General features: G+C 43.7%; 1 protein-coding gene across 11 annotated transcripts in view; it reads right to left on the reverse strand.

The window, feature by feature from the left end:
- ZFAT (zinc finger and AT-hook domain containing) overlaps positions 1–22,583 on the reverse strand; it is a 248,322-nt gene that overhangs the window by 112,955 nt on the left and 112,784 nt on the right. For 9 of the 11 annotated variants that reach the window (XM_070481648.1, XM_014855371.3, XM_070481647.1 and 6 more), the window contains one exon: positions 10,357–10,445. The exons of the other annotated variants lie outside the window; for them this stretch is intronic. In XM_070481648.1, the coding sequence (XP_070337749.1) occupies positions 10,357–10,445 (89 nt within the window). The remainder of the gene's footprint in view (positions 1–10,356; positions 10,446–22,583) is intronic. 11 annotated transcript variants of the gene reach the window in all.

The following is a 22,583-nucleotide window of genomic DNA, read 5'->3' on the forward strand; positions in this document are numbered from 1 at the left end:
AATTATGAGACATGCAAAGAAGAAAATGTGACCCTAAATCAAAAAAAAGAAGTCAACAGAAACTGATGCCTAGGTAGCTCAAATGTTGAAATTATGGGACAGCAACATTTAAATAACAGTGATAAATACGTTAAAGCCTCTCATGGAAAACATGTGTGAACAGACGATAAATTTTAGCAGAGAAATAAAAACTATAAAAAAGAATCAAATGGAAATGCTAGAAATAAAAAATCAGAAATGAATAATTCATTTGAGTATTTAAATAGCAGATCTGACATATCAGAAAAAAGATAAGTAAACCTGAAGAAAGACCAATAGAAATCATATAAACTGAAATGCAAAGAGAAGAATTAGAGAGAGAGATCACCAGAACGCTGTGAGATATCAAACAGCTTAATATACAGGTATTATAGTTCTAGACGAAAAGGAGAGAAAAAATAGAGAAGTAATATTTAAAGAGATAAAGGCTGAAAATGGTCCAGAACTGATGACAGATATCAACCCACAGATCCAAAAGCTGAGCAAGCCCCAAGCAAGGTAACACTAGGAAACCACACCTAGACTTATTTATATTAATACGATGAAAACCAAAGAAAGAGAGAAAAATCTTAAAACCAGACAGACAGAAAAGAACCATTTTACGTAGGGGGAAATGGTAAGGATAAAAAATAATGAAGCACAAAAAGTAATGGAACAACATCTTCAGAGTGATGCCACCGTAGTAATCTACAGTCATCAAAATATTCTTCAAAAGTGAAGACAAAGTAAAGAATTTCCCAACAGGCAAAAGCTGAGATAATTCCATTCTAGCAAACTGGCATATAAAAAAATGCTAAAAAGTTCTCCAAACTAAAGGAAAATTTATCAGAGGGAAACCCAGTCCTGCAAGAAAAAAATAAAGAATACCAGAAAGGTTAAATATACAAGTTAATAGAAAACACTTCTTTAAAACTATATTTTAAACATCTTTAAAATATTGACTATTTAAAGCAAGAAATAATAACACTGTATTGAGGAGTTTACAACGTAAGTGGAAGAAATATATATAACAATGAGAACAAAGGGGAGGAGGAGAATAATGTGAATTACAGTGTTTCATGGTTCTTACATTGTTGATGAAAAAGTACATTTGATGCTAGCCAGAATGTGTTAAAACACAGATGTATAATGTAATGTCTACAGCAACCACTAAAAAGAAAAAAAAAGGTATAGTTAAAAAAATCAACAAATCCCAATTGAGGGATATGCTATAAAATACCTGAGCAGAACTCCTCATAACTGCCAAGGTCATCAAAAATAGAGAATGTCTGAGAAACTGTCACATCCAACAGGACACTAAAAAGACATCATGACTAAACGTAACATGGCATCCTAATGAGGTCCTGGAACAGAAAAAGGATATCAGGTAAAATCTAAGGAAATCCTAATAAAATATGAACTTTGGTTAATAATAATGTATTAGTATTGGTTCATTAGTTGTAGCAAATGTACCACATAAATGTTAGATGGTAACAACAGGAAAAACTGGGTGTGGGGTGTAGGGAAACTCTCCGTATTAACATCACAATTTTTCTGTAACTCTACAAACATTCTAAAATAAAAAAAATATCTGAAAAACAAAATTTCTACTCTGAAGGGAAAAAGTCAATAGAGGAGATAAAATGGAATACTAAAAAATATTGGATTGACTCAAAAGAAGTCAAAAAATAAGAGGAGCAAAGAACTGACATGACAGATAGGAAATAAATACAAAGATGGTACTTTTCAAACGAGACATGTCAAGATTACATTAAATGTAAATGGACTAAGCATTCCAATTAAAGGACAGTGATCATGAGACCGGTTACACACACATGCACAGGCACAAACAACATCCAGCTATACGTTATTTACAGGAACACATTTTAAATATAAAGACTCAGGACCTTTCCTTCACTGAGTTCAAAATCCACTGCAGTGGCTAGCAGATTATGGTCCATGGAGCCCTTGCATCAGACCCACATGGAAGTGTGTTGGAGTCAAGAATGCTAGGCCAGTCTCCAGGCTTACTGAAAGCATCTCCTGGGTTGGGGAACCCATTATCTGCACATTTATCAAGCTCTCAAGGAGGTTCTGAGATTGACTAAAGTTGGAGAAGAACTAATCTGGTGGTAAGGGTGGTAAGAGGCCATAAGTTCTCCCATTAACAAGAAGGCCTCACTGGGGCTGGCTCCGCGGCCAAGTGGTTATTGTTCAGCACACTCCACTTTGGTGGCCTGGGTTCATGGGTTCAGATCCCGGGTGTGGACCTACTCCACTCATCAGCTATGCCGTGGAGTCATCCCACATAAAAATAGAGGAAGATTGGCACAGATGTTAGCTCAGGGACAATCTTCCTCAAGTGAAAAAAAAGAAGAACAAGAAGAAAGCCTCCTAGCTCTCTTTAATGAGAGACCAAGCCTGAGCTCCTCCCAGAACCTCCTCCCTGGGGCTGGCCTGCACAGGGCTGACGGTCCAAGTCTGCCCCAAGCTATGGGGACACATTCCTTCTGGTCTGCTCCCTCAAATCAACCCCTCCTTCTAAAAGTAGCCCTTGAAATAATGATATCACTGTTCTCATTTTCCAAATAAGGAGACAGCTCAAAAGGCCAAGGATCAAAATCCCCAGCGGTTACTTAGTAACCAGTGGCATCAAGATTTTGTCCCTTATCTTCCTAACTCCAATGCCATAAACAACAAACAAAGCAAAATAACATCAACATCTAAAGATATATAAAAGAAAACAAAACGCCTGGAAAATACTTAGAATGAGTGACTTGTGAACATAAATTTAATCTCATTAAAAAGAAAATAGACCATGACCAGCTGATTTATAATCCTTCCTTTGGTTCTTTTAGGAAGTGGAGTCATTTTTAAGAGACGGGAGGAACAAAGAACCAACATTTTTTGATCATCTACCTTGTTCCATACTCACTACTCATACAATAGTATTTCTCTGAATATGTTCGACACCCCCAGCATTTTACAGATATTACCCCCAGCATTTTACAGACAATAAAATCATACAAAGAAGTCAAATAGCACAGCCTGCAAGGGTCACAGCCAGAATTTGAACCTGAGTCTGTCTGCTTCTAAATCCTGTGCTTTTCCACGAGACCTCATCGTTCTCAGGGACTTTTCAAGTGAGATTCACAGAATCTCAATGAACTTCCAAAAGGCGATTTGTCGCCACCTTCACGGGGCGATGTGACAGATCACAAACATGTTCACACCTGCTTTGACATTGGGTAGTTTCTAATAAAATATCATTTTTATTCCAGTTTTGCTTTTGACTTAAATTTACTGAACAGGTAAAATGTTCAGTTCACCCCATTCAAAAATTACTTAGAGGGAAAAGTTTCACTCGCAGCCCTGACCTCCCACCTACCCCGTTCCAACCCTCGCCACTCACCAGTAATGTTGCTTTGTGTATTTGGCATATATGCTTCCAGAGGCTTCAAAGCAAACACAAGTAAATGCGAATATATCTCTGCCCTTTCACATACCGAAGGCAGCGTGGTGCATTCTGTTCTGAATCTTATGTTTGCACTTCATTACGCATCTTAGATGTCCTTCCAAACAAGTAAACAGAGAACTCCCTTACTCTTTTCAGCCACACAGCATTCTGTGGTTTGGATGCCCCGTTGTTTATTTAACCCCTTCTCTATCCATGAACATTTCGGTTGTTTCCAATGAATAACCCTGCACAGTCACCATTTAGTACATATGCAAGTGTATCTGTAGGATAAATTCTTACAAGAGGCATTGCTGAGGCAAATAACATGCATTTGCATTTATGAGAGATCCTGCCAACCTGATCTCCACAGGGGTGCTAACCATTTACACTCCCAGTGACGATGTTTGAGAGCGGCTCTTCACCACAGCTTCACCAATGGAATGCGCTATCAAACTTCTGATCGTTTACTAATCTGATAAACAAAAAATGGCATTTTACTGTGGTTTTACTTGATTTTTATTATTATTGAGGTTAGGCATCCTATCATATACCCAAGAGCTATTCTCTTCCCTGTGACCTGTTCTCTTTATATCCTTTGCCTGTTTTTCAATTGGGCTACTGGTAGCAACTTATTTTTAATATGAGATCATCGTTTCTAAAAATAAGACAAATAAAAAGCCAACATCACATGAATTCTGGCTATTCAATCCATGTTTTTTTTCTTGGATTTTAAAAAATACTATCTTAAAGTACCATTCCCAGGCTTTGATATCTAACAAGCACTCTAAGAGAAATCTAGAAAAGCTTCCTAGAATGAATGAGTGAATCAATCACGTTAGCAAGCAACCTGGGGAGGGAGGCAGAATGGCCCCAAATCACCAAAATGGTAGATCTGTAGAACCATTTTTATATGGGGTCATGATGCAAGCTCTGACTCTTATCTATTTCTCTCTCCTCTCCTCCCCTACCCTCCTCATGACGGGAAAGAAAATAGCACAACTCCATTTTTCAGAATCAGGAATTACAATCTTGTTTCACAGGTTGTACGAATCCCAGTGAAATGAACATACGACTTTCAAACAGTATGTAATGATATACATAAGGCTAGCAAAAAGAAGTGCCCTCTTTAAATAAACGTCCATTTCGAATGAAAAGATAAAACTTTATTTAAAAATAAAGTTACCCAAGAGAATGAAGAGACAAGCTACAGAGATGAGGAGAAAACATTTGCAAAAGACATTATCTGACAAAGGACTGTTATCCAAAATATACAAGGAACTCTTAAAACTCAACAATAAGAAAATGAACAACTCAAGTGAAAAATGAGCAAAAGATGTGAGCAGACATCTAACCAAAGACGATACATAGACGACAAGCAAGCATATGAAAAGATGCTCCACAGCATATGTCAGTAGGGAAATGCAAGTTAAAACAACGAGATGCCGCTACACACCTATTAGAGTGGCCCAAATCCAGAACACTGATGACACCAAAAGCTGGAGAGGACATGGAGCAACAGGAACTCCCATTCATTGCTGGTGGGGATGCAGAACGGTACAGTCACTTTGGAAGACAGATTGGCAGCTTCTCACAAAACTAAACATACTTTTATCATAGGATCAGCAATTGTGCTCCTTAGTATTTACATAAAGGAGTTGAAAATATGTTCCCACAAAAACCTGCACACAGATGTTCATAACAGCTTTATTCATAATTGCCAAAACTTGGAAGCAACTCAGATGTCCTTCAGTAGGTGATAGGTAAATAAACCGTGGTTCATCCAGACACTGGAATATTATTCAGTGTTAAAAAGAAATGGGCCATCAGGCCATAAAAAGACATGGAGGAAGCTTAGATGCACATCATTAAGTGGAAGAAGCCAACCTAAAAAGGCCACATACTGCATGATTCCAACTATATAACATTCTGAGAAAGGCACAACTATGGAGACAGGAAAGAGATAAGTGGTTGCCAGGGGTTGAGGGGAGGGAGGGATAAACAGGTGGAACACAGAACATTTTTAGGGCAGTGAAACCACTCTGGACGATGCTCTAATGATGGAAACACGTCATTATACGTTTGTCAAAGCCCACAGAATGTTCACCACCAGAAGTGAACCCTAATGTAAACTCTGGGCTTTGGGTGATTATGATGTTCAACTTGGGTTCATTAATTGTAACAAATGTACCATGCTGGTAGGGATGCTCAAAATGGGGCAGGCTGTATACGCGGGGGCTGGGCCAGGAGGTATATGGGAACTCTCTGCACTTTCCTCTCAATATTACTACAAAACTAAAACTACTTTAAGAAAGCTTATTAATTCAAAATAAAGAGAGAGAAGACTGGTAAAATCCAAATAAGGTCTGCAGTTTGGTTAATAATGTACCAAAGTCAATTTCCTAGTTTTGAAAACATTCTATGGGTAAAGAAGACTATCACGGGGGGACGGTGGTGATAGGTACACAGGAACTCAGCGAGACTTTTGTAAGTCTAAAATTATTTCAGAACAAAAATTTAAAAAAATAAAATACAGTCACTTTTTATTAACAGGCAAGGAGATTGCCACTGAATCAACGAGCCCTAAAATTGAGAACATTTCTATCGACAGAGTGATGGGGCCGTATGAGCCTAACAGACAAGACTCCACAAGGTGATTCTGCCTATTGATTACACTGCCTTACAGAACGGCGTGTGGGCTGGTTTATTTGTAAGAAAGCAAAGAGTTGAACAGCTAGACTGAGGGAACAAGCCTCTTTTTGTTTAGAGACTCCTGGCTCGGCAGCAGTTCCTCTTGTCCAAGCACCTCCTTGGGTACGTCTTTAAGACTGACAGTGTCAGTTCCACCCTAGGGAATGCATTTTAATTTCAGCTGCAAGAAGTGCATACAAGACCTTCATTTTTCTGAATTCTCAGTGGCTTGATGGGCTTTACCTAGCGGTTTATAATCCCTTAGATTTTAAGGATGACACAAAAAAGCTTTTGGCCTGAAGATGTCCATTGTAGGGTTACTTATAACAGCAAAAACTCAGAATGATCAAACTACTCAATTTTGAGGGGATTGGTTAACTAAACTATGATGCTCATCCTTAAGCAGCCATTAAGAGTAGTTAAGAAATTGGGGCTGGCCCGGTGGTGTAGTAGTTAAGTTTGCACACTCTGATTCAGGGGCCCAGGGTTAGAGGGTTTGGATCCCGGGCACGGACCTACACACTGCTCATCAAGCCACGCTGTGGTTGTGTCTCATATACAAAATAGAGAAAGACTGGCACAGATGTTAGCTCAGGGACCATCTTCCTCACCAAAAAAAAAAAAAAGAGAGAGAGATTAGTTAATAAATATATTTTCACAAAATGGGAAAATGACTATGAAAGGATGATAAATAAAAAAGACAACACTTATAATGCCTAAAGCATGCAGGCTCCCCAGCCCTGCCTTAGACTGGGAGGTTACTCTCACTCAGAAGTGAAGTATTCTTAGTAAACCATTTAGCCACTCGTCGAACCACATGCTCCAACAGAGCTCTCTCAGTGGTGAAGCTGATGTTTTAATCACCATCAAAAAATGCTCATTTACAGTATGACCTGGATCACGTCTAAAAAAACAATATATCCAAAAATCGTACAAGAAAAGGGACCGAAAAGCATTTTCCAAATCTTTAGTGAACACATAATTAACTTTATTTTTAAAATAAATATATAAATAAAAACATGTAATTTAACAAGGCAATGCAGGCATCCGCCCTTATGCCGTGTTAACTGACACAAATTATATGCTGTAAATTACAGATCTAGATCTGGAAAAGTAAACTGGTTTCATCTTGCAAGCAAACTGCAACAGATTAGTGGTGTCTGCCCGAAGATTCTGAGGGCTCATCCAGGATCAGTGAAACAGAGAGGATCAATTTCTTGATAACGTCTGCTGTTGGTAGAAAAAGGGAGTGTGGGGGCAGGCATACCATGTATTTTCTGATTTGGATGAAAATTTTCTACCACAGAGCAGAGATAAAAGGAAGAAAAAAGAGTGCAGGCGTAGGCAGAATAATGCCCCCGCTGCCCTGCCAAGATGTCCATGTCCTGATCCCTGGAGCCTTACATGGCAAAAAGGAATGAAGACCACAAGTAGAATGAAGGCGGTTGATCATCTGCCCATAAGATAAGAACAGTATCCTGGGGTATAAAGGGGGTCCACTGTAATCACAAGGGTCCTTACAGGTGGAAGTGGGAGGCGGCAGACAGTCAGAGATGGAGATAGGATGAGGGATGCTATGTTGCTGGCTTGGAAGATGGAGGAAGCGGCCATGAGCCAAAGAATGCAGGTGGCCTCTAGAAGCCAGAAAAGCTGAGGCAATGGATTTTCTCCCAGAGCCTCCAGGAAGAGCACAGCCCTGCCGTCACCTTGACTGTGGTTCAGGGCAGCCGGCTTGGAATTCTGAACCACAGAACTACGAGATGATAAACTCGTGTTGTTTTAAGCTACTAAGTTGGGCGTAGTTTGTCACAGCAGTAATAGAAAACTAGGACGGGGCAGGCAGAGAGGAAGGGGGAACAGTTGTTATTTACTACTGAGTGGTCGGCAGGCACCCATTTCATTTTGCCTTGTCAGTCCCAGTGAGTGGAGAAACACTACGTACACTCACTTGTACTAGAAGAGTAGCCCAAGCTGTGGGAGGAGAGAAGCCCAGGTTCGACTTGGCGGTTCTCACTCAGGCCTGTCTCTCTTCCCAGCGGAGGTGCCGCTCGGAGGAGGACGTCTGAACCCACAGGGAGCCCCTGGGAAACCGGCCTTGACCCGAGTCCAGGTTAGCTGAGCAGCTCCTGAGGCGCAACAGCAGACAGCAACGGCATGACTGCAGGGAAAAGCTGACGTCTACACAGGAGAGCGACACCTTAGATAAACCCTCCCAAAGCCATTTCCTCTGCGCACAAACCTAAGATTCAACAAATCTTGGAATGAAAACACTGAGGATTTCAGGGCAGACAGACTGCTCAGCTGTGTCTGGTTAGAAAGGAAACGTTCCACACTGAAAACCGAGAAATAAATGAGAAGTCTAGTGCCAATTCTGGAATCGCAACGAAAATAATTAACCTCGCTGGGTTTAAGTTTCTCAGCTATAAAGTGAGCGCTGTCTTAGCCCTCTGTCCTCTTGCACTTTAAGTGCACTCGTCTAAGAAAACCTAGAGTCCCCCCAAAGAAACACATGCACGAGCTGTGAAATGTGAAATAAAGCTCTTAACTTCAATTAAGTACACAATGTGCAGAGCACTGAAGAACCTCCCCGGCTGAGGCACTGCGACCCTTCCACCAGGTGACATGTGGGTCTTCCCTAAGAAACTCACATTCAACACTGACGTTAAAGCAGCTACATAAGCAACAGGAACAACATCCTCCGGCTTTCCAATTCCCCCTTTCTGCCCACAACAAGTAACTGAGAAATGTTCAGGCCAAGGACTCGGAGATGAAGACCAAGATCTCGCTCCTTCCCTTCCTGGGTGTTTAAAGCACATGTGCCCTTAATAACCCCTCTGAGCCACTTGGTTTCTTCACTATAAGAAGAGAGATCACGAGAATTTCTCTCTCACAGGGCTGTTCTGAGCATCACATGGGGAGGGTCCTCGTCACCTCAGAGGCGGTGATAACACGAGTTGGTCAATATTCTAACAGTGACTGAAATCTGTAGATATGGGCATGGCAGAAAAGACTAACAGGTGATCAGCTAACTTCTCTGAGGTTCAGGTTCTTCACTTGTCAAATAGGGACAATAATGTCTACAGTGGGGTAGATTTGGACTTCGAGTTGAGGACTGTGAAGTTCCTGGCACACTGTGGGCATACAGCAGATGCTCAGTAAATGCAGCCTCTGAGTGTGGTGACCAATGGTCCTTTCCACATTCCGCCATTCTCTGGGAGTTAGCGGTGGACAGAATTTCAACAAACATTTTACAACATCGTGTTTCCCATTTCCGTGAGTATGTGGCAGCACCACCAATTTTGAGGGTCAAGTTGCCATGTGCCGAGCAGAACTTTTTATTAAACAAATTCACTGGACCACAGTTGCTGTTGTCAGTAACTGCCCCACTAGCAGTGGCCAAGTGGATATGACCACCCACACTAAAGAAACATCAATCAGAGGTATTAAAAGAATATGGAGAGTGACCCCGTGGCTGAGTGGTTAAGTTCACGCACTCCACTTCAGCATCCCAGGGTTTCACTCGTTCGGATCCTGGGCGCAGACACGGCACTGCTCATCAGGCCATGCTGAGGCGGTGTCCCACATGCCACAACTAGAAGGACTTACAACCAGAATATACAACTATGTACTAGAGGGCTTTGAGGAGAAAAAGAAGAAGAAGAAAAGAAGACTGGCAACAGATGTTAGCAGGTGTCAATCTTTAAAAAAAAAGAATATGGAGCGCCATGGTCTCCCACGTACCAGCTACATGCTGGGCACTGTGGTGGGCACTCTGTGACCACCCTCTCCAGCTCTTACAACAGCCTGCCAGGTGGCATCACCACACCTGTTGTATCAGGTGATTTCCTCAAGGCAAGCCAGGATTTCAGAGCACACATATCGTCCCTAAAACCCACACTCTTTCCTCTCAAGTCACTTCAGGTTCGTATGGTAAGAGCGTCCCTTTGCTCTAGCCCACATCCTCTTACACACTGTTTCTGAACTGGGTTTCCAAAGTACAGAGAAATGCAACACTTCTGCATGGAGACAGCACGGAGTAAACTGAGCCATGCCTCAGACTCCACGTGCCATGGCCAAGGGGCCCAAAGTGAGGGGAACACCAAAAAGAATGCAAGGATGCTCTCTCCATCTCCATCTTGAAGAGTGATGCATTTCCAGCCAGAACACGCACTCCGCCTCCCGAGCCCTCTCACCTTGAAGGAGGCATGCTGCTCCATGTGCCGCAGCAGCTGAGGCTTCTGGGCCGCCGTGTAGTCACACACCGTGCACTTAAACTGCTTCCCTGGAAAGAAGGGAGGACAAGGTGAGCGCCGCCAGGCTAAGAGCTCCCGCAGTGAAGGCAGGGCCAGGCCTCAAGCCAGATACACAAGGATGCCCCTTGCCATCTGGGAATCCAGAGTCTCAGAGGGGAACCGGGAAGTAAGTGCCCAGCCACGAGGCAGCCTGCTCAGTTTCCCAAAGGTGGGAATGGAAAGGAGCTTGTCGCAGGGGGAGGAGAATACACAGTTCCTCCTGGGGAAAGACATGTGGGCAGGCTCCTAAAGAAAGAGTAAGGCTGTGTCCAGCTGACTAGAGGAAAGAAGCATGGAGGAAGATGGGTGCGCATGGGGGACGGCACAGAGGTGTGGCCTCCAGGGTGGTCAGAACAGTGGAGCAGCTGGATCTTCCTTCCAGGACCTAAAGGGAGGTCTGGAGAGTGTCAAGAGCTGACCCAAGAGAGGCTGTGGGGCCAGAACATCAAGGGTCTGCAGCATCTCACCAGGAGCATGGGCATTATCTTGAGAGCCAGGAGAACCTGCAGAAGGCCATTCAGCCAAGGAGAAAGGGCTGCGTTTGGAATTCCCAACTCTGGCAGGAGGGTCAAAGGCAGATTGGAGGGGATGATAGAAAGAAAACTACAAAGAATGCAAAACATTGCTCTTTCAAGAGGATTAATGTTTTAGCAATATATAAAAATTCAATAATGGGATGAACAGGCACACACGTTAAATAAATTCATGAATACACAGGGCACACTACATTTTTAACCCTCTGATTAGCATAAGTAAAACCTCGACTTGTAATAATACAAACCCGTGACCCAAACATAAATATGACCTACCTCTCACAGCAGTAAATGGTTCACCAACAGCTTCTAATGCGGCAAGCCTCCTCGGGGAACCACGACCACAGCCACTGCACATGGGGTACCACAGAAACACTGGCTCCTTCTGGGGACCTCACACCTTTCCCTCTCGGACAGGCCAAGTGAAAAGGTTGTTGATCTCTGCGGCCTCCATTCTCCCTTTCTATGCACTCTTGAATCCAGCAAAAGCCGGCTGATGGCACGAGTTCGCCCCAAAACCTGTTCTCCCCAAGGTACCCAACGAACTCCATGATGCCAAGCCAATGGCGGATTTCACTCCTTATTTTACTGGACTCGACTGCATGTGGCTCTGCTAAGGGGCCAAGCTCTGGAAATCTCTGCTCCTCTGAATCTCCAACACTCCTGCCTCCCTGAGCCTCTCTGACTACCCTCAAGGCATTCTCCCCCATCTACGTCTTTTATACACTGATGTGCCACAATGTTCCAGCCTGCATTCCTACTCTTCTCCTTCTACAAGCATCCTTGCATGTAACAGGCCCCAACAGGCTTTTGTAGACACTTTTTGAACCTCAGATTTGAGTATCCAATGTCTGCTGAACTTACTGCTTAGCTGTCCACAGCTGTCCTTTAATAGCACTCATTATTTTACTCATCAAATGGCTTCCACCTCCAGCCTTCCCAGTTTATCACCCACCTGATCTCCCGAGGCAGAGACTGGGTAGCCTTCCTCAACATCTCCAAGACCCTAACTACACTCATCTCATTGTTTCAGCACCTGATTTCATCTCCTAAATATTTCTCTGTTTCTAACACCTCCACACTAGTTTAGGGCCTCCTCATTTCTTTCCTGGACAACGGCAAGTGCCCTCAGGTAACCCTCCCATCCATCCCTCCATTTATCCATCCATCAATCACCCATCCATCTATCATCCATCCATCATCAATACATAACATACATACTGATGCCCCATCCTCCATCCAGATGATCTAACACATAAACGCTCCCACAGCTCTTCCTGCATGACACGCTGATGACTCCTACTACAGAACAAAGCTGAAGTTGCAGAGCGTGGCATAGAAGGCCCTCCAGAACCAGAACTAACTCTCCCTGCCTGACCCTTCTTTCTGACTTCCTGTTTTGCCTTCCCCTCTGTACGTTAGGCTCCATAACACAGAACTCCTTCGGTTCTCAGAACGTTCTGCCTTGCCTTTGCAGTCTCAGAACCCCAAGTCCTTGCTAACAAGGACCATGCCTGGGATGCACCGCCTCTCAGCATCTAGTCTTTCTTCACTTTAGCGCAAAACTCAAGTTAAACAACATCTCTGGTACCTGGGCTAAGAGCCTGCCCCTCTGCACACTCTTTCTCTCCGTGCCCCAACTCTGCAGCACTGTCACCACCTGTTCACAAGCCTGGGGCTGCCACTGACTGCCCACAGGCAGGGACCATGTCTTGCCCCTCTTAGTATCTTCAGTGCCTGAGTGTGTGGCATATATTGAACACATTCCATGCATTTTACTAAAGTGAACTGGGCAAGAAACCAAAAGGAAATTTTTTACATCTTACATGAATCACACTTTTAATAGGAGCAGCAAAAGGGAAACAATAGTATAAACATATTCACACTACAACTGTACCTGTTATTCCAGGTGAATGAACCGCAAATTCTAGATTCTACTAAATCTGCCAGTCTAAAGTGTGGGGGAAACTTTTTCAAGTGTAAGGCAGACAAATCATCATTAGAGAGGAATTAACATGTTTTCTTAAATACAGCATCACCTTCTTTCAAACGTAAGGCCACACATTTCTATACATCTTTCATATAATCTCGGCCATCCACACTTCTCTAGTGATGTGTGGCTCACATAAATACATCATTACTGTGTCAGGTAGCCTGAGCAAAATGGTGTCTGGGTCTTCACCACCAGAGTTGGTAAATATTTTGTCACTCATTACCAGTACACTTGAATCAAAGAGTAAAAGATTAAGTGTTGAGATAGAGAGCTGAAATGAATAAATGTAGTTGCCTTATCTGAGATCAAGAGTCAGCCTTTCATGGACGTACTCCCAAGGCTCTGCAAGAGACAAGGAAGGAAGGCAGCTCCGAACAGCCTTCCCTTACCGAGGCACCAGAGCTCTGGCAATAAATACTACGAATGTTTTCAGCAACCACTGACAGCCCCTATCAAACAGGCCTGGGAGAGCACTCGACATAATCTTTTGCTGCCTAATTAAAATAATGCAATGCAGATGCACGACTAATCATAAAAGAGCAATGCTTTGAGACTACCAGATTGTTTTGTACCAAGATTCCCCTGAGAATAACTCTGAGAGCCGACTGAAAAACCCAGCATTTACTCAAGCTTAGAATGACCTCAAAGGGCTGCCAGATGAACATCAAATGGCTGCATGTAGATGCGAATCACACAGCATCCCAGGAAAAGAAAAGAATGATTACAAAGAAAAAAAGAGGTTGATTTTTTACAATGTAATTCATTGTTCACACAACATACCTGCCTAGCTCTACCTACTGAGCTTCTGGCCATCTGCAGCTGTGCTGTGACTTGATGCCTACCATCTCACCCACGGACCCCAAAGACTGCGGAGGCAGGCAGTGTCACCCCTCTCATGGATGAGGAACTAGGATCAAGAATCTGAGCAACCTGTCAGGTTATGAAGTGGTCAGTGGCAGAGCTCGGATTTAGACCCCAAAGCCCCCATTCACAGCCGCGTAAGAATCCTTTCAGCTAATAAGGGCAAGACACAATTTCCCCAAAGGGAACAAAGGATTTATAACAGCCGTGGGCTTATCTGCACACACACACACCACACTATCACATGGCATGGCAGCCATTAGAAAGGGCTGCCCAACCCCGGTGGCCTAGTGGTTAAGTTTGGCACTTTCTGCTTCGGTGGCTGAGGTTTGGTTCCTGGGTGTGGACCTACACACCACTCATGGATCAATGGCCAGGCTATAGCAGTGGCTCACATACAAAATAGAGAAAGTCTGCTAACTGATGTTAGCTCAGGATGAATCTTCCTCAGCAAAAAAGAAAAAGAAAGACAGGGCTGCCCAAGAGGAGCAGCAGTGGGGGAAGTGCATTCTCTTTCTGGCTCTGTCCACACATCTGTGTGACACTGGGCTCCTTCTTCTCTGCTACTTAGCAGCACCGCTAGAAAAATGAGGTGGTAACCACTGTCTGCTACAAAGACGCACTCGGACACGGGGCCGGCAAGCACCTGAACAGCAGCCCTGAGCGACGAGGCTGAGGTACGTGCAGGTGACCCAGCAGCAGATCCTGTCCCACCACGGCCACTCGGGAGAGCTGAGGCAGCATCTCCCAAGTCCTATTGCTTTGACCTCCCTGATGCAATCTGGGATGATCCAAGGACAGGTCTAATTAAGCCAGCCTAAGATAACACACCTGAAACAGAAAGAATAACGAGAGCAAGGGAAAGTGTAAAATTACAAAAAGGTATAAGCAGCTATAATATGTATTCAAAGAGTTTATAGAAAGCCTCCCTTCTCCTGTCCCCAGCAACTCTCTGGCCTTGTCTCTACCCAGAGCAAACCTGGAACGCCTTACAATGGCTGCGGGACCCTCTGAGCTCATGCTCTGCCTTCCCCCTACACTCCACGCACACAGTATGCCCACCCCATGTCCAGGCCTTTGTATGTCTGTCCCCAGGGCCTGGATTGCCCTGCCCAGATGCCCCCAGGCTCTGCTGGCTCATTCCCCTCAAGTCTTCATTTGAATGTCATCTTCTCCTTGGATCCTCCCATTTAAAATGACAGTCCCTGTACTGATCCATTTTTAGCATTCCTCACCCTGTAATATTTTCATATTGACATTGAATCATTTCATATTCATATTTTCATATCTCAACTTCCTCCATACTTGAGATCTCTTCATAGCTCCATTGTAGCAGACCATATATTTTACTGGTTTATCTCATTTATTGTTTAGCTCCATGACAGTGGGTTTTGCTTTCGTTGCTGTTTTATTGTCTACTGCTGTGTCCAAAGCGCCTACGCACCCAATAGCTCATGGATTCACCTTTGGTTGGTCCATCAGGCACCCTCGCCGGGCTGCAAGGACAGGGACAGCACACTTCTCATTCCACGTCCTTGTGCTTGGCAGTGAGCACACGTGGCCGTAAGACTAGCAATAAGTTACAGGAGCGCCCCAACAGGATGTCTGCTCAGACACACTGGCTGTCCCTGCCACAATCACCAAGATCATACAGCACACCCCTGGAGCCTGCTAAGTGGCTCTCCCCGCCAGCCCCCACCCCAGATACAGGTGATTAGACCATGGTGGACAACAGACCCTAGCTCAGTCAGGGATTTGAATTGCCTGGATCCGAGGCAGGTAACTCGGGAGCTGCTGGTAATTATACTTCCACCCTGTGGAGTAAATAAGTCAACCAGCCAATCTGCAGGAGGGGTTAGGGGACAACAGCACAGAGAGACAGAGACATGACATCAGAATGAAGGAAGGAGAGGAGCCAAGGTGAATGATGAAGACAGTCCCCGGCTGGCTGGAGTCACTCAGTTGACAAGCATGAGGGGGCCAACGTGTGCCAGGACCACACTGGACCCAGAGCACAGAAGACAACAGAGGCCCTGCCTCACGGAGCTCATCACCTAGGCAGACAAGAAGCAGGTATGCAAATATGCAATTCCAGATTATAAGGAGCTACAAAGGAAACAGGGTGACTCGGGAGAAGATGGGGTGTGGCCAAGGGACTGGGTTGTGAGGGAAGGGCTCTGTGGGGAAGCGACAGTCAAGCTAAGATGGAAGGATAAGAAGGACTCAGCCACACGGAGAGGAGGTGAAGACAGCTCTGGGAGGAAGTAACCGAAAACACACAGACCACGAGTCTCTATAAGATCTCCTGGTGCCGTTACAATAAACGCCCCTTTTCTGCTTCAGCGACCTCAAATGAGTTTCACGTCAACTGCAACCAAAAGAGTCCCAACAAATACAGCTGCTGAATGAACAGCGAACACATGAATATCAAACGCCAAGACCCCAGAAAGCAAACAGATAAAAAACGACAGGAACAAACAACTCACTCAAGAGAGGATTAAATCAGATTTAATTAATCAAAAGAAGTCCAATGACAGCAAACACTTATATAGAGCACTGTGAAACAGTCACTGTTACCAATGCTTCATGCACATTAACTCAATCATTTAACCCTCTAATTTGTCTGTTCCAGTTTATAGTTCTCAAATAACTAAAAATTTGTAACATGGCAAGATTTGATACTCATTAAACTAAGAAACTGAACATTTTAAATAAAATGAAGTTGCTAAAAATGAAAGAGTTAAGTTGGAACACTGCATGTTTCTGGTATAATTTTTTGAAAAGTAAGTTGGCAGTGTGACACACGATTAAAAGCACCAAAACGAAAGAGCCAGCATGCTCCTGGCAATGTGTCCTAAGGAACTTACCCAAAAGAGGAAAAGTTTATATTCACGAAAGGGTCCCCTGCAACATAAAGTGTAATAACAGGAGGAAAAAAGAAAATAATACATTGTCCAAAAACTAAGGGAATGGTTGTGTAACTCATGGATCACCACCTTAATGGAACATTACACGACTCTTAAATGTATTATTCATGGACTCTATAACAACAAAAATAATTATAATATTAATTTTAAGGCTATAAAAATGATATTTATACTTTCATCACAACTATGTAATCATTCCATATGAACATGAATAAAGACTGAAAAAGAATTTTAAAAAGAATAATTTGTTAGGTGATAGAATTGTGAGCACATTTGTAGGACAGGCTTAGATTTTTGTGACTGTTGTTTCAATGTTTTCTGTGCAACAGAAAAGCATTTCAGATAACTTAGCATCCATCTCTGAAAGGCTGGGATGTTTCATCCCATTCACTAATGCACACAGTCCAGGAGACAGGTCTTTCAACACGGAGCCATAAAATGGTATCAGCAGTTCCTGGACCTGAAGTTCAAAAGATCTCGTTGTCTTCAGAACACGGCCCCGGCCTGGACCAGCTGCAGGCTGATGCACAGCTGCTCCTTCTGGCCAGGCATCTTTGCCCCTCTCCTTCACAAGGAGAAACAGTGGCCTAATCTTGTGAATAATCTCAGGGGTGGTCATTTCTTATCTTCTGAGGCAGAATTTAACTTTTGCAAACAGTCAAAAGTCATTCTGAGCCAAGTGTTGTCAATAAGGAGGACAAAAGAAAGCTGAGTCATTCCACTTTATGGAGAAACATTCTTTTGAGGAAAGCACCCCAAGCTTACTGCAAAAACATAGCCACAGTAAAAAGAAAAAAAGCTAATTGCAGGAACAAAGTCTTCCTGATTACAAAGCACAGAATTGAGAATCTCAGTTACTTAGGAAATTCTTCTTATTTGACCCAGAGGCCCAGACGTTAAAAGTCAAAATCATAACAACCTAGATGAATCTCACAAACATAACATTAAAAGGAAGAAGGCAGGCACAAAAGAGCAGTATTCTATGAATCAATTTACATGAAGTTCAAAGACAGGCAAGATCAAGTGAGGTGTGAGAAGTCTGGGTAGCAGCTACCTTCAGGAGCAGAGAAGGGAATGATGGGGGACGGGGTGAGGAGGGCGTCTGAGGGGCTGGCGTGTTTAGTGTCCTGCCCCAGGCTGTGGTTACAAGGTGTGCTTCCTCTGTGACAACCCACTGGGCTGTACACTCACCAATCATGCACTTTTTGTATATGTATGATACCGTAATTGTAAAAGGTAAGAAAAAGGAAACACACGCACAGAACAAAACAGTCAGGCTGCCTTCCCCAGAAGGGACTCAGGAACCAGCATCAAATTAGTTCAAGAAAGAAGAGATGTGTATGTACCAGGCAGTTCAAAGATAAAGTTTGAGGACTGCATGACAGTTTGTGGCTTATGCTGGCTGCTGCTTCAGGTGGTAAGAAAAAAGACACCGTCAGCATTATTTGCCCCAGTGATTATCAGTGAGGCATCTTTCAGAGTGCCAGGCTTGCTGGAAAGTTCCACTGCAGATACTGCGGCTCATTCTGGAAACACAATGCTTCACCACCAGCTCCTATTTACCTCAAAATGTGTGATCTGATACAACTCCCTCCAAAGATGGGAAGGTGGGAGTTGGAAATGTCATCTCCACTGTTTCTGTTCATCCCTCAAAAGGTGTGATACGATCTTTGAGAATCTTTCTCCGTTTTTAAGTTTTCTTGGAAGGAGTCTGTTTCTCTGTCTAATGTGAGCTCTCCAGCCAGCATTTTGTGGCTAAGGGGCTGATGGAACAAAGCTGATCTCTGATCTGTGGAGCACTGGCTGGACCTGGTGATGGGTTGCCAGCTAAATGCCAGTGCCACCAGAGAGTAAAGGGAAGCACAGAGTGTGGAGTCAGGCAAGGTGGAGCTCTGCCCTTTACTCAGGTTTTAGGGAGAAAGTCATTCAGCTTGACCTGTTAAGATAGAGGGGACAGGATTTGGATGTAGGAAGGGGGAGGGAAAGAACACAAATCCTTGTTATTCTGCCTTGGGTTAGACTACAACAGGGGCACCCAACCCTGAGGGAGCTGGACTCCCTTCCTGTTGCATTTCTTTCTGCTACGGAAGGAAAGGTGACTGTGCAGGAGGGCGGGTGGGGGAGCCAGCGGAGCACCTGCCTGCTGAGGCCCCTGTGCTCAAGCAGGAGGCTACCCCCACAGGGAGGAGGGACCCCTCCACCAAAAATAACGGCAATCACCCCTCACTTGCTGGCCGCTGTGGGAGGGCTCAGTCCGGGATGTATGAAGCCCCCAGGCTGGTGACCACCATTTAGAAAATGCACAGCCCCTTGGCGAGGATGTGGGAATCCTTATACACTGTTGGTGGGAATGTAAATTGGTCCAACCACTATGGAAAACAATATGGAGGTTCCTCAAAAAATTAAATATAGATTTACCATCTGATCCAACAATTCTACTACTGCATATATACCCAAAGGAAATGAAAACAGAATTTCAATGAGATATATGCACCCCCGTGTTTACTGCAGCATTATTCACAATAGGCAAGATACAGAAACAACCTAAATGCCCATCAACGGATGAATGGATAAAAAAGAGGTGGCGCATATATACACAATGGAACATTATTCCATCATGAGAAGGGAGGACATCCTGCCATTTGCAACAACATGGATGGGTCCTGAACACATTATGCTAAATGAGATAAGTCAGACAGAGAAAGACAAGTAGGATGTCATTTATACATGGAATCCAAGAAAGTCAAACTCGAAAAAGACAGTAAAATGGTGGCTACCAGGGGATGGGGAGTGGAGGGAGAATAAAAGTTGATGGTGTTTAAAGGTACAAGCTTGCAATGAGTAGCAAATAAGCCATAGTGATCTAATGCATAGTATAATGAATACAGACAACAATAGTGTACTATAATTATGTGACAAGATAAATATCGCTACCATGACAATCATATTACATATGTAAATATATCAAAGTAACACTTTGCACACCTTAAATTTACCACTGTTATATGTCAAATTTATTCAATAAAATTTTTTTAAAAATTAACCATCACAAAACAAGAATTTTTAACTATGTGTGGTGAGGGATGTTAACTAAACTTACTAGGTAATAACTTCATAATATATTCATATATCAAATCATTATGCTGTATACCTTCAACTAATACACCGTTATATGTCAATTATATCTCAATAAAACTGGAAAAAACCCTTAAAAAAAAAGAAAACACACAGCACCTGTCGGCTTCCTTTTTTCTTACTACACCGTCCTCTGCTTGATGAGTTTCCCTGAGGACGGGTCCAGCTGCTGAGTTACTTTAAATAGGGTTCTACATAAAACTAGGGAGTGATGGAACCGTAGAAAAATCTTAAACCATCATATGAAAATAAAACCATCCCCTTCGTCTTCCAGCATTTGGATTCCATCAAAACACAGAGAAAGACAGTGATGGAAAATTCCTTCTCATTTAGAGCAACTTCTTTGAAATACCTGTTAGACCATTCCTGCCAAATCTAACTTCATGTGTACCTCAAACCTGAAGGGGCATTAAAATTCTTAGAGAAAGAAATTTGCATAAATCTAAACTGTTACTAGCAATAATATCCAGAGGCATAAAAGTGAAAATGCTGTCTTATGACTATTTATCCAGTCTCACTGAAAAAGGTGGTATTTTGCATAAGTAAATCTTTCAGAAAACTGACTTTACCCTTTTCAACACTGATACTCTCTAAATATTAACTATTGCACTGTGCCATCCTAATGAGAGAATATTTAGGAGAAGAGTAATTTGATTTTTCCCAAATGGCATAGAGGACATAGGTTAACCACTACAAATATCCATTCTTACACGGTGTTGTTGAGATCTGGGGGGAATATGAGAACACTGACCACTGCAGAAATGGGTACGTCTGCCCAAGACCTAGAATGAACTGATCCACTTAACAGGAACCTAGTTAACCGTCGCACGACCCCACTGTGGTAGGCTGATAATGCCCTCCCCAAAAGATATCCAGGTCCTAATCTCCAGCACCTGTAAATGTTACCTTATGTGGCCAAACGGATTTCGCAGACATGATCAAATTAAGGATCTTGAGATGGGAGAGTATTGTGGACTAACCAGGTGGACCCAATGAAAATGCAAAGGGCTTTATAAGAGAGGGACAGAAGGGTCAGGCTCAGAGAGGAGATGGGCTGACGGAAGCAGGAGACAGAAAGAGACTGGAGGAGGCTACGCTGCTGGCTTTGAAAAGGCTGATAAGCTAAAGGACGTAGGCAGCCTCTAGAAGCTAGAGAGGTTAGAGAAGCAGATTCTCCCCTCCAGCTCGAGCAGGAGTAGCCACCCTGCTGACACCGTGATTTTAGACTTCTGACCTCCAGAGCTGTCGCATCATAAATCTGTGTTGTTTTCACCCACTAAACCTGTGGTTGTTTGTTACAGCAGCCATAGGAAACTAACACCTCCATGTTACAAATGGGAAGGATGAAGTACCTGTTCAAGGTCACACAGGGAGGAAGTGTTCCAGCCTGGGCCTCCCCTCCTGAGCCCAGTTTTACCCATCCTGCCTTACTGCTCTCCACGTAGCTGGGCACACCGAGGTTTGCCGTCTCAGGGGAGCAAAGCACCCTGCAGGAAGTACGACAGGCATCTGTGCAGGCATTTTACAGAGCACCCGTACTCACGGTTCTGGCATCTGCGGTAATTTGTGCAATGGCAAAGGAGAACAGAAATAGCTGCAGCAATAAAATACAGCTTAAGAAGCCTCTGTACTTTAAAGGCTGAACTTCAAGCAAATGCAGACTCAGAGACTGATGATTCTCTGTAATTAGTACATCAGCTTTGATACGAGGAGGAATGGATCAGCACGAGACATGGAAAGAAACAGACGGTGACACAGAGCCAGACAAAAGACCAAGAAAGAGCCAGATGCCAGAACTAGATTAAAGTTACACACACTGTGCCAGGTATCTGCAGCTGAGCCCCCACTACCCTGGTGAGGTTTTAGGTAAGCAAGCCTCACCTAATCGTTAGATCTGTGTATCAGTCTAAGCTAGCTGTTCAGTAAGCTGTACAGTTGACTCTACTCAGTTATCTCCACTGGAGCCCACAGTTTATAAAAACCTGAGAAAAAGAGCTTCAGGTGGACCCAGAGAGGAGCACATAGGAAGTGGCACTCCTGGGCCCTGAAATCAGGCCTCCCTCTCCTGCCCATCGCCAGATCCAGCACGTAAGGCTAAGCCACAGGAACCTACCGTGACTGTGCAGCCCCCAGTCCCAACCCTGTCCCTTGACCTTCTCTCCAGGGGTGAGCTGGAGGGAAGATGAGATGGACGAGGATGCTGTGGAGAGACCAGGCTGCCTGAAGCCTAGATAATGAACTTGGTAAGATCAACCAGCCAGTTGCTCAGGTACCATTTTCTATTCACTTCCTGGTTCTAGATTGTTCTAGAAGTAGAGCCCATGGGCTAGTGGGGCTACTTTATCCTACAGTGATTTTGCTTTTTAGAGGGAAGAGGAGGAAAAAGAACTCAATACTTACTCTCCCAGACTATTTCAACATGTAGCCATGGGATCTCTTATTATAAACTGAAGAAGCAGGAAAAAAAACTACTTCCTCCACTCAGACCTAATTCCCACACTCAACTCTCCACTTGTCTAATTATTACGCAGACAAGAGTGCTTGAAGCTCGCATAACTCCTCTCGGTAAATTTTACCAGAAGTCTTCTTAACTCAAGCGTATGAGGCAGGTTGCAGTGGGAGGAGGGGGACCCAAACGAATTAGCACTGAAATTCAAAGAGCTTTTTATTTCCTGATTA

Source organism: Equus asinus, chromosome 12, assembly GCF_041296235.1.
Source record: "Equus asinus isolate D_3611 breed Donkey chromosome 12, EquAss-T2T_v2, whole genome shotgun sequence".
In the NCBI taxonomy this organism is placed as follows: Eukaryota; Metazoa; Chordata; class Mammalia; order Perissodactyla; family Equidae; genus Equus; species Equus asinus.